At 48.8% G+C, this 11643-nt stretch overlaps 1 protein-coding gene across 1 annotated transcript; it reads left to right on the forward strand.

The window, feature by feature from the left end:
• Positions 1–2242: 2242 nt before the first annotated feature.
• Positions 2243–10379, forward strand: ST6GALNAC1 (ST6 N-acetylgalactosaminide alpha-2,6-sialyltransferase 1). The gene is made up of 9 exons (XM_063409593.1): positions 2243–2476; positions 5450–6083; positions 6342–6510; positions 6704–6875; positions 7240–7378; positions 7487–7590; positions 8158–8247; positions 9427–9526; positions 9920–10379. The coding sequence occupies exons 1-9, from the start codon at positions 2346–2348 to the stop codon at positions 10088–10090; spliced, it is 1710 nt and encodes a 569-aa protein (XP_063265663.1). The 5' UTR covers positions 2243–2345; the 3' UTR covers positions 10091–10379.
• Positions 10380–11643: the final 1264 nt, after the last annotated feature.

Consider the following 11643-nt stretch of genomic DNA (forward strand, 5'->3'; position numbering starts at 1 on the left):
ATCATCAAATAATACTGTGAACATGTCCAAACACCCCCAGCTTCTTTAGCAGCTTTATTCCACTGGCTTCCAGTCAAACACTGGTTTTGGTAGGTTGTAGACATCACTGAAAGACAAGTTTGTCCTGCAGCAAAGATGGATTGATTTGTAGAACAGTTCTGTTCTTAGAACACCTCTTGTGATGTTCTGTTCTGTAGACCAGAGACATGGGAGAGTGGAAAGCACACAGGGCAAGTAAACAAGATTTGATACACAGCCCTGTGAAGAACGTGCACACAGGTAAGTTTGTGGCACGTTCAAAAGCCAGCTGACACCCTCAACATACACAGTGCAAGATCTAATGACAATCAAGTTTGTTTATGAATTAAAAAAAAAAAAAAGAACCAAAAAACCCAACACACAACCAAAACAAAACCAAGCAAATCTGCCCTTTATATGTCCAGGATGTAATTAAGGATGTAGTGAACGTGGAATTAAATGGACTATTTGAGATCAAAAAGGGCTGACAGAAAACCATCTTCACTCGATGATCCCAGGTGCAGTTTGCCTAAATAAAAAAGTTCTCTTGTTTTTACAGTACTGTAGAAGAACATCTGCTGTAGGCATTGATGCTGAGACTGGACACACCAGCAGTGCTGGGCTTGTAGTCTCTACACCATAAAAGGAGCAGCATCTCCTGGGATTGCAGATGGGATTGCAGGTAGGACTGCAGGGAAACATGCATTTGGAAAAGGATGCTGTGGCCCTTGAGGCACCAGGCCCTGCACATTGTGCAATCTTTGCTTTGTTTCTTCCTGCCTGTGGGCTGGGAGCCCTGTGTATCCCAAGAATCTTACTTCTCACAGAGCTGTTTAGAGACCAGCTCTGTCCTTGGTCTCACTTTTTACCAGGTCAACCCTGGAGTGTTCCAATACATCCCCATTTCCCAATCTGACCTCATCTTTGAGCAAACCAGCCTGGTGCCTCAGTTGTGACAGACTGATCTCAGCAGTGGATTGTGAGGAAATGATGCTTTGAGGAAGTAAAAGTCCATACTCTGACAGGGGGTTAGGATTCCTTTTCTTACACCAAGAAGGTGGAAAGCCCTGTTTTGCATATAGCAAGCCTGCTTTTGGCTAATGGGCTTGCCAGAGATTGGATATTCCCCCAAGCACAATCCCTCCTGAACAGAGAGTGCTACAGACAACTTCTCCACAATCATCAGCACAGATCCTTAAAAGCAAAGAAATACATATTTTTCTGCTTGTAGGATTTTTTCTATCCCTTGTGGCTCTCGGTTTTGCAGTAATGTTACATGGAGGAGATTAAAGGAAAACATTTCCTGCCTCCAGAATTTCCCTTTGGGAAAGCTATTAACAAAAAACCTCTTGTAGTTGTGAAACCTGGTGACTGGTTTTGCTGTGACATAAAACAGGCACTTTCAGGTCTCTGGGTATTCAGTAACAGTGTGAGTGTTTCTGAGATTTCAGATACTGTCAGCAAAAGCTTTTTTTTATATCTGAACTTCGTTGTTTTATAAGAGCTGTGCAAAAGCAGCCTATGCATAAGAAGCAACATGGCCATCTCCCCTTGAACTTTCAGGGTTAATGTTTAACAGCCTAAAAAGTTGAAATAGCCCTTTGCTGTAAAACTACATCCCTGGTAGAATAAACTTTTCTCTGGCTGTGGTGTCCATTTTTGCAAATCTTTCCCTCTGCTGGTGGGGTGATGTACTCTGGACTGCCAAAGATTGATTTCACACTGACTGAGGATTTTCATAACACAAATTCCTCTTTCTGTGGGGGATTTGCACCAAGGCTTACTTTGATTTGTTTCAAACCAACCACAAGGTAAAATGTGTCTAGCCATCATCATGGGGGGCAGGGATTGTTCTGGATCAGAGCTGCAAGCAATTAGTGCGTGAAGAAAGTATATTTATGGTTTTATGTCTAAAACCTTGGGCAGGTTATGGTATGAAAACTTCCTGGATTGTAACCATGGGCACTTCTGTAGTCCACATGCGTTCCTGGTGATGCCTTGTCCAGCTTAGAGATAAAGGGCTTCCATTTTAGGGCAGATCAACATCATTAAGAAAAATACAGGAAACTTCCATTGTTTGCAGTAAAAAGCATTCGTTTCTCTGCTCTTTGTTAAATAAGCTGCTGGTGATAGACGGGAACAGTACAAAACTGATATCTTGCCTGAGAAATTGGATCTGTGTGCAGAGTGTCTGGGAATGCTGGGAGACAGGGTGTGCACGTTGTTAGAGGGAAATCCAGCGGGAGGACCAGCCCAGCCCTTCCACACACCTTGGTGAGGCAGTGCCTGCTGAGCACCTCTGGGCAGCACCGCCTCTGACACTCACCATGCGCTGCTCCAGGATCAGGCTCCCGAAAATTGCCAAAGCCCTCATTTGCCTCATTGTTGTTACACAGTTCTGCCTCTTCTTTGTCAATTCCAGCTCCTTGTTTGACTTGGCAAAGACAAAGATTTTCAGGTAAGGGTCTTGTTCCTGCGTGGCATGCACTGTCTGGTGTGGGTGCTTGTGCTCGCTTTCTCTCTCTCTTTTTTACCCTACAGCTTGCACTTCTGATCTGAGTTAGGTGCCCACTTTAGCAGAGCATGTTGTTGGAAGATTCACAGTCAAACACCTGCTTCTCTTGGCTCACTATTTTCCATGGTTTCCTTTTGTAGCTGTCTAAAGCAGTTTTTGCTTCACTAATCCTACCTGTTTTCATACTTTGGCACTACACAGTATTTGCTTTTCCTGTTTGCTCCCATAAGGACTTTATTCAGCCCTAATCCAGATTGCATTGCTGGACAGTGAATTTGATGGGATGGCTTTGAATTTATGGCAAGTTCAGCAGCTGATTCCTAGCACAAAATATGCTGCAAACTGGGACACCAGTGTCATGTAGAGATGATACCTTGATATCTATTTCATATAAATGGTCAAGTAAATCCTACAGGAATGGGTGTGGAGGGAATTGCAGTGAAATGTCTCCAGCAGCACTGGGCAGGAGCACTGCTCCTTGCATGAGCCCTGGCAGACACCTGAGCCTTTCCCAGAACAGGAATGGCTCGTGGATGTGTTGGTGCTGTGTATAGGAGGCAGCACTCCCCAGCCTCCCCACCACCCTCACCTGGTCCCAGCTCTCCCAGTGAGCTCCTCTGGCTTGCCTTGGTTCTCAGCTGAATGTCTGGGCTGGTGCTGTGGGGCAGGCAGGAGGAGTGAGGCAGGGAACATGTGCAGCTCTTCTGGAGGTGACTCGAGTTCAGCTCAGCTCTAGCAGCTTGAGACCACGCTTTGAGGACAGCTGTCAGTTTGGGGAGGTTGGAATCTGCACAAGGGAGGTGGGAGGGAAAGGAGGGAAGGAGGAGGTGTAGAGGAGTGAAGTGAGTTATCCTTCATCCCAGAGCCCATCAATGGCAGAGCTGGAACAAGAAGTGGCTCCCCATGTTCAGCTGCTTGAAGCCTTTTCCTTCTATTGTAGTTTCAGAGAATGGAAATGCCTGTATTTGTACAACTTGAGTAAAACACAACTAGGTATGAGCTGTGTGTGGTTGTCTGTGTGGCAGTTCTATTTCTGTACCTTGTATGTCACGCAGAATACACAAAGCAGCATTTTCATGGCTTTATCCTCTATTTGTCCTTGGGCTTTGTAAAAGGGGTGGAAAATGACAGTAAATGTCATTGAGCTTCTGCAGTTGTTTGCCAGCTGGACTCTGGAGCCTGAAATTCACGGAGCTGCTTTGACCATTTGTCTGGATTTAAAATGCTGGTCAGGAGAGCAGAGTCCTGTGTAAGCACGAGTGCCTGGCCACGTGGGCCTGACTGCAGGGAGCAAGGTTTGGGATGTGAAGAGCCCTTGGTTTTACACTTCGGTCTCTGGTACAGCATTTGAAGTGAAAGTGTAATAGTCTGAGGTGGAATCTGCCCTGCAAGACAGCACCTAGGGAAAGCCTGGAGTGGGGGATGGCTTCTCATACCGAAACTCCTGTTTCATTTGTTCTCTGCACTTCAATTTCAAAGTTTTAAACATCATCTTAAAAATACAACAGAAATTCACCAAGGGATTTAAGATCTGCCTGAGCTACCTTACCAAACTTCTCTTTATTTAGAGTGTCCATATAAAATCTTTCCTCCTAGTGGACAGTAAACAGTAACAGTAAGTTTATACATGAAACACTATGATAGAAAGCACATGCTGCACCTGGTTGAAACTGGCTAATGATTATGAGAGAGGCAGAGCTGATAGGCCATTTGCTACAGCCTCTCCTTTTTAGCCTTGCAAAGGTTCACATATTTATCTGATACAAAATGATTTTTAAAAGCCTCCTTAGTTGATAATTTCCTGAACACTTTCAGAGTGGTATGACATCCATCAAATTTTAGCAGCAACTGAGCTGCTATCTGCAGCCTGTTATCTGCAGAAGTGCTTTTTCTCCCATTATCACTTCGGAAGCAATCCACAGCGTTCCGAAACAAGTGCGTCATGCAAAGGCTGAACATGAGTGTGGAGTCAGACTGTCACAACCGTGCTGGTTTATCCTGAAAAGCTTTGCTGTACATAAAAGCTCAGCTACAGGTATTGTTCACCTTCCTTTTTCCTGTTCTACCCTCCAGCCATGTGCAGAGAAGAGGAAATGTTTAGGACCAAGCCCCACCACTTCTGCCTTGATTTTTTTTTTTTCTGGGTTTCAGCACAGTCTTGTTGCAGGTGGCTCTTCTGCTGTTGGCAGATGTGTCCTCCTGTGATAACCTTGTACCTGCCTGTGCCTCTGAATCAGGCAACAGGGCAGCTGCAATATTAGAGGCAAGTGCTAAAAATGTAGAGATTTTTGCATTTTAATAGCTTCAGTGTCTGCCTTCAGAGACATGTGCCTGGTGAGTACTGTGTGATGCCCTTGCATGACCTGCCCAAGGCAGAGGAGGAGAGAGAGAAGTGCCCTGTGGCCCCGAAAGTCCAAGAGGTGATGTAGGGTAAAGAAGTGAGTTTCACTTCTTAGAATTCTTCTTCCTGAATTCTGCAAGATCTTCATGCTCTGCTGCTGAAGCACAGGGCTCTGCTGGCAGAGGAGGGAGGCAGATGGCAGCCTGAATGGCGTGTGCCATGTCCTGAGCCCAGGATCTCCACACAACCCCGCAGTGCTCCGGGGACACTGCCAGGGGCCTGCCCAGTGCGTGGCAAAGCTGGGCTGTACTGGTTGGCTGTCAGTGCCAGTGTGAATGTTTCGTGTGCCAAGTGCTGAGGAGTAAATGTGTGCCTCTGGGATTTGCCTAGTGGGGAGATAAGAAATATTCAGGCTAGAATGGTGTAGGAAGTTGAATAGTATTTTGGTAAAGTTTAAAATGAAATGGCTCTAAAGCGCAGAGAGAGGCTCAGAGTCAAGAGCACTAGAAATGGGCTGAAGGGTGTTCAGTGTTAAGTGTCTGTGATTTATCTGCTTTGCCTTTTATTGCATTTAGGAAATTGAACGTTTTCCAACATGCCCCAGAGATACAACAAGTGGATACTCAAGAGCAACAGGGTTTAAACTATTCTGATAATGGGAACTCCAGGAGCATTTTAAAGGTGACTTTGGGAGGACACATCACAAGGCTCAAAGATGTGGTGGAGAAGACACCAAGATGGAAAGGAGAGGAGGAGCAGAAGGAAACAATGAAACCAGTTATGAGGGTTAAGGAAGCCAAGGAGAACATGGCTGTGAAACCACCACCCCAGCTGGAGGGAGTCAAGAAGACAACAGTGAAAACAACTCCTCTAGTGCAGGGAGACAAGGGGAAAACAACAGTGAGGCCAACTCCATGGGGGGAAGAAGCCAAGGAAAAGACAACAGTGAAACCACTTCCCAGGGAGAAGGGAGGCGAGGAGAAGACAACAGTGAAACCACCCTCTGGGGTGAGGGGAGCACATGAGAACAACACATCCACAGACCAAGCAAAACCCAAAGCACCTCCTGCACCAACAAAAACTGCCAGACCTGCTCCCCAGGCTGCTGCAGTGACACAGGAGAGGAAACTGAGCGCTACGAACTTCATGTCTGAGCCACACTGGGATTTTGAGGACGAGTACCTGCTGGATACCTCATCCCCACCCTCGGTAGGTGCGATGGTCACCAAGAATGGTGCCTCCCCTTGTCTGCTGGCCCCTGGGCATCTGTGCCCTTTGCAGCTGGGGATGCTTTCAGAGCTGGTAGGCCACTCATTGGTATATGCAGATGCTGGGGGGGCCCAGGCAGGAAGACCTCTATATACAATATCTGCATTCACTTGAAGACTCAGGTTAATTAAATTTGAGCATCTCAGTCAGGTTTATCACCTCCACTCATCAGCCATTGTTTCCTTTTTGTTTTTCAAGACCTGCTCTGAATCAGTGAGGGCCAGGGCTGCCAAGTCTGACTGGCTGCGGGATCTTTTCCTGCCCAACATCACACTCTTCATAGACAAGAGATACTTCAGTGACAGTGAATGGAACCGCCTGGAGCATTTTGCACCCCCCTTTGGCTTCATGGACCTGAATTATTCACGTGAGTCCCTCAGGGCTTGTCAGGATGGGACTTCCAGACTCCTAACAGGAACCTTATGCTGAGTAGCTGGAGGTTTGCAGCACCTCCCCATCAAAGGCATCAGTCTAGGAGGATCTCATGGTGGAAACTCTGGTTGTTTCACTGTGTCCATCCCAAAGGCTCTTGATAACTCAGCACTGTGTTTGCTTCACAGTGGTAAAGGAGGTCATATCCCTGCTGCCCCCAAAGCCCCACCAGCAGCTGCTCCTGGCCAACCACAACAGCAGCGTGCCCACGTGCATCAGCTGTGCTGTTGTGGGGAATGGAGGAATACTGAATAACTCTGGGATGGGCCAGGAGATCGACTCCCATGACTACGTGTTCAGGTAAGGCAGCCTCCCTCCTCAGGAGATGCAGAGCTGGATTATTGTGGCTAGCCCCTGACTGTGGCTGGATCACTTCATCTCTTCTAGAATTCCACTCATTCCCAGGTGCCACAATGATGGACAGCGGGAGAAAAAAGTCCAAAAGTAATTGGAAAGTTACTAAATATCCAAAGCCTGTGGTCACCAATGAGCCATAAAGAGCCATCTCCACAGCAGGGGCTCTCCTGCAGATCAGGGTGCCAATCTGAATGGGCCCAGTCTTGCCTTCCTCCAGGCTAACACTGTCTTTTCCTATTAGGAGTGTGCCTGTGAGGGGCTTCAGTGGTCACCTAACTCTGCTCCTCTGTTTGATTTCCTTGGCCAGGGTGAGCGGGGCTGTAATCAAGGGTTATGAAAAAGATGTGGGAACAAAAACCTCCTTTTATGGATTCACAGCCTACTCCCTGGTTTCCTCTCTTCAGATCTTGGGACGCAGAGGGTTCAGCCACATCCCTCAGGATAAAGTAAGTGAGGTCCCTGCTGTGTACATGAAACAAGAAACTCAGTGAACCAAAATGCCTGCTTGCATTTTTTTCAAAGTGCTGTTGACTAATGCTCACTTGTTTTCTTAGCATGTCAGGTACATTCACTTCCTGGAGGGAGCAAGAGACTATGAGTGGCTGGAGGCTCTTCTGTTCAACAAGAACATCAGGAAAGGATTCTTGAACCTCAGCGGGTAAAACAAACTATAGCCCCCTGTACCTGTCCAGTGACGAGCTCTCTGCTGTGCTCTTTTCCTCTCCCGGTGCTCAACCCTATGGAGGACCAGGCCAGGGTACAGCCAGGATAAAACCTCCCTCCCCTGGCAGATTTGCAGGCAGAAATCTCTCATTTCCTCCTGATCTGAGCACTGCTGGAGTCAAGACACCTCCTTCCCAGAGGTCACTGGTCTCAATAATGGGTGGCGTGAGCTCAGAGAAAACTTTGTGGCATTTGGGGAGGAACACATGCTGCTGGCTGGTCTGGTGTGGCCTGCTCATGGCTGAAGGCCTGGTTTCACTAACTTTTGCCTATACTAACACACGCTTTTGATATTCCTGTCTCCTTTTGTTGCCTCTCCTCTCTGATCTCTTCCTCTTCAATGCACACAGGCTGTGGAGGCTTTGTCCTAATGTGGGAAATGTTACAGAATATCTTCCCAGTGTTTGTGGTTCTTCTCTTACCACCAAGTGCCTCAGGGCTGATCCTTTCCAGCTGTGATGAGGTGGAAGCACTTGCCCTGAGTTTCCATTCCTGTCTTTAGGCAGAAACCCCGGCAGAAATTTGATAAAGATTTCACAATGGACAAATACCTGGTGGTTCACCCTGATTTCCTCAGATACCTGAAAAACAGGTGAGCTGCAGGTTGTGTGCTCTAACAGGCTTGTTTTTCCTGGCCAGCACCATCTCTCTCTGTCTCTGGCCTCTCCTCCCACCTCCCTGTAACCACAGTTAAGCCACACAAGCAGCTGGGCATAAGTGTCAGCAGCGTGAGCTCAGCTGAAACTCTCTGTGGTGCTGCTAGTGGTGGGTGAACACCCAGAATGTGTGAGCTGGAGAAGCAACAGCCATCACACAGTTTGGTTTTCTACATCCAGAAGAGATCCAGCGTCAATTGCAATTTTAGGTGTAAGAAGAATGTTGCTGAAGTGCCAGAATGGTTGATCTCTAGTTCAGGACCAGCCTTTCATGTTCCCCATTGTTTAGCACCTTGGAGGAAGGCTCTGGAACAGACCTTCTTTCCAGAGATTTCTTCCAAACTCAGGAGGCTGGTTGTGCCCTCAAGCACGACAACAGGCTCTTCTTCAGCATCCCCTTTGCCTGGCCTGGCTGCTGCTCTTCTGTGCCTTTCCACAAGCCTGTTGGCCACTGTCACCATGAGATCTGCCCCTCATGGGCCACACACGGCCGAGAGATGCAGCAACAGGAGCTCCTGTTGTGCCCTGCTTTGGCTGCCTTTACCCTTCAGTCTCCTTGAGAGCTGCTCCCTTCCCTGGAGCCAGATGGCCAGCACTCCCTGCCCGCTCTGCTGTCTCCCCTCTGACTTGGGGCCTTTCCAAGGCCAAGAGGACTCCATGCTATTTTTTCCCAGTGTTTACTCCTTTCCTAACAACTCCTGGCATAACACAGAGCAGCTCCTGGCAGGTTTTGTGACACCCCTCTGCACCTTCCCTATGTCTCATTTCACTCCCAGCTGTAGATGGGATCAGGATATACCAGGGAGCTTCAAAGCCACCTCTGCACTGCAAAGCAAAGGACAGATTGAAGAGTGGTGGGGTTAAACCTACAAGATCCTTTAATCTATCCCCTCTTTACCCCCATTGCCTCAAGACCTACCACTTCCACAAAGCTGAGGCAGAGCTGGGCTTAGGTTGCAGTGCAGGTGATGGAGAGTTCTGGGCACACTCGTGGCTTCTCTGAAATGCCTCCTATGGCCCCAAGCTGCTGCAAGGAGGGAAGATGGGCCAAAGTGTGCACTGCTTGAAACACCACAGCCAGCAGCTCCTCAGTGCTTTCCTCTCTCCTGCTGCAGGTTTTTAAAGTCTAAATCTTTGGAAAGGCGTTACTGGAGGCTGTACAGACCCACAACAGGGGCCTTCCTGCTGCTGACTGCTCTCCATCTCTGTGACCGGGTAAGGGTACAGGGATTCTGGCACCCAGAACTGTCTGGAAGTGCGAACAGAGGAGAGCAGGGGTAGCTGCTGTCTGCCTCAGGAGGGTATGGGCTCACGTCAGCTGTGGAGGAGCACACTGAGGATGAGAGCCCCAAAATAGCTCCCATAGAGGTGCTGAATCCTGCTGTGACCTAGAGCACATGATCTCTCAGGGAGGCAGTGAGGGGACAGCAGGATCTCTGGAGCCAGTGCTCACAGTCTGGTCCTTCTGGACCCCCCCACAGGGTCACCAGAGAAGCCCCAGATGGCATCTCTGTCCTGTGCTCACTCCCTGAGGGAGCTGTGTCCTGTATTTCACCTGCTCCCTCTATCCCTGGCACCCCTGCCCACTGAGCCCTGCATCTTTCCCAGGTCAGTGCCTATGGCTACATCACAGAGGGGCATGAGAAGTACTCGGATCACTACTATGACAAGACCTGGAAACATCTGATTTTCTACATTAACCATGACTTCAAACTGGAGAAGCAGGTATGGAAAAGGCTTCATGATGAGAATATAATGAAACTTTACCAGAGAACCTGACTGTGGCAAGGGCCCTTGCCTGGGAAATCTCAACAACACCTCACTGGGAACAGAAGAGGACCACCAGAGCCAAGGTTAGCTCTGGACTGCCAGGCACATTTCATCCCCACAAAGACATTTCCCTCCTTCAGCACCTCTGTTATTTCACAACACTTCAACAAATATGTGAATGCTGCAGACCCAAAGACCAACACGAAAATGCAGCATGCCAACAAAGTCCCATCTGGTTGTGCTGCAGGACTCTTGCTGGTTGTTGTAGGAATGGGTATTTTGAGAGCAGAATCCAGGATGGATGTGGTTCTGTGTCCTTTGTGTGAACCAGGTTTTCACTCTTTGCAAGGAGATGCTTCTCAGGCTGGGGCCACTTCTGTTCTGGGTGGATCCTCTCCATTAGCAATGCCCATTTTGGGGCTGGGTATTGTCTAAACAAACTCCTGAGGAGCTGGAATGGATGGAAGTGGAAACACAAATCCTATTTCAGGTTGACTTAATTTCTGCAGAGGGAGGGCTGCACTCACTCTACTCCCTGCAGATAAAAAGGATGGACTGGACACTTCCAGGTGACTAATTCGAGATTGAGTTTCACTTCTGCTCCCCGGTGTGGCCTTGCTATGACACTTCCAGAGGAGCACTGCCATCAACTCAAGGGCAGATAGCTGCTCTCCACGGTACAACAGACCTTCTGTACCTGGTGCCTCTTGCCCCAGGGCTCCCCTGGCTACACAAAATGTCAATTTTGTGGTATGGACCTGATGTGCCAAGTCCTTGCGTAGCTGGACTTCGTCATGCTTGGCTCCCAGCTGTGCCCAGAGCGCTGTGTTTGTCCTGCTGCCAGGAGAGGTGGGAGCTCTCCCAGTCCAGGGATGGATGCTATCTGTCCTTGCTGCTGGCTGAAGTGCCTGTCCCCCATGGTGCTGAGAGGGGCCCAGCTTCAGCCAGCCAACCTGGAGTGTGTTTAGCCTCCTGGAAGGGGGTTTGTGAGCAAAATAAATGGCACTGCTTTGGCCAGGCTGATCTTTGGTGCAGCCCTGTGGGTTGTGGTTATTTGGTATGCCCAAAACTCATTGTTTAAAGGCTGAGATACAGCAGATGGCAAAGCCAGAGAAGGGCAGGACTGAGGGGTAATGAGAGTGCCTCCATGTGGAGAAGCTCTGCAGCCTGTGTGGACACACCTGAGCATCCCCCACCTGCCCACCTTGCAGGACAGGGGTCAGCACCAGCCAGTCACCTCCCTGAGGAAGTGGGTGAACGCTGTCAAGTTTGTCCTTGTCCCAGCAACTGCTCTCCAAGTATATCAGATGCTCAAGGCAAGTGCATGAAGGGCTGGAAGTTTCCCCCAGGACATTATGCAGGCAAAAAGCTGCCTCCAGTGTCCCGGCAGGTCCAGTGCATCTCCCCGGGGTTGACAGCTGCACACTCACTGGACCTGCTTTGGTTGTGAGTGTTTTTCCATTTCTGCAGCATTTTTGTTGGGGGCAGCAACGTCTCCAGGGACTCTCTGGGCTCCAAGGAAGGCATTTCAGCTGGGACTGTCAGCAGGGTTTGTCAGGATT

The sequence above is a fragment of the Prinia subflava genome, chromosome 12, assembly GCF_021018805.1.
Source record: "Prinia subflava isolate CZ2003 ecotype Zambia chromosome 12, Cam_Psub_1.2, whole genome shotgun sequence".
NCBI lineage: Eukaryota > Metazoa > Chordata > Aves > Passeriformes > Cisticolidae > Prinia > Prinia subflava.

What these genes read in the sequence shown, in the direction of transcription:
- ST6GALNAC1 (XM_063409593.1), top strand. Translation starts at nt 2,346, where the DNA reads ATGCGCTGCTCCAGGATCAGGCTCCCGAAAATTGCCAAAGCCCTCATT. An exon ending in CTCAGATACCTGAAAAACAG is followed by an intron (nt 8,248 to 9,426) that starts GTGAGCTGCAGG and finishes CTCCTGCTGCAG; the next exon opens with GTTTTTAAAGTCTAAATCTT. An exon ending in CTCTCCATCTCTGTGACCGG is followed by an intron (nt 9,527 to 9,919) that starts GTAAGGGTACAG and finishes CATCTTTCCCAG; the next exon opens with GTCAGTGCCTATGGCTACAT.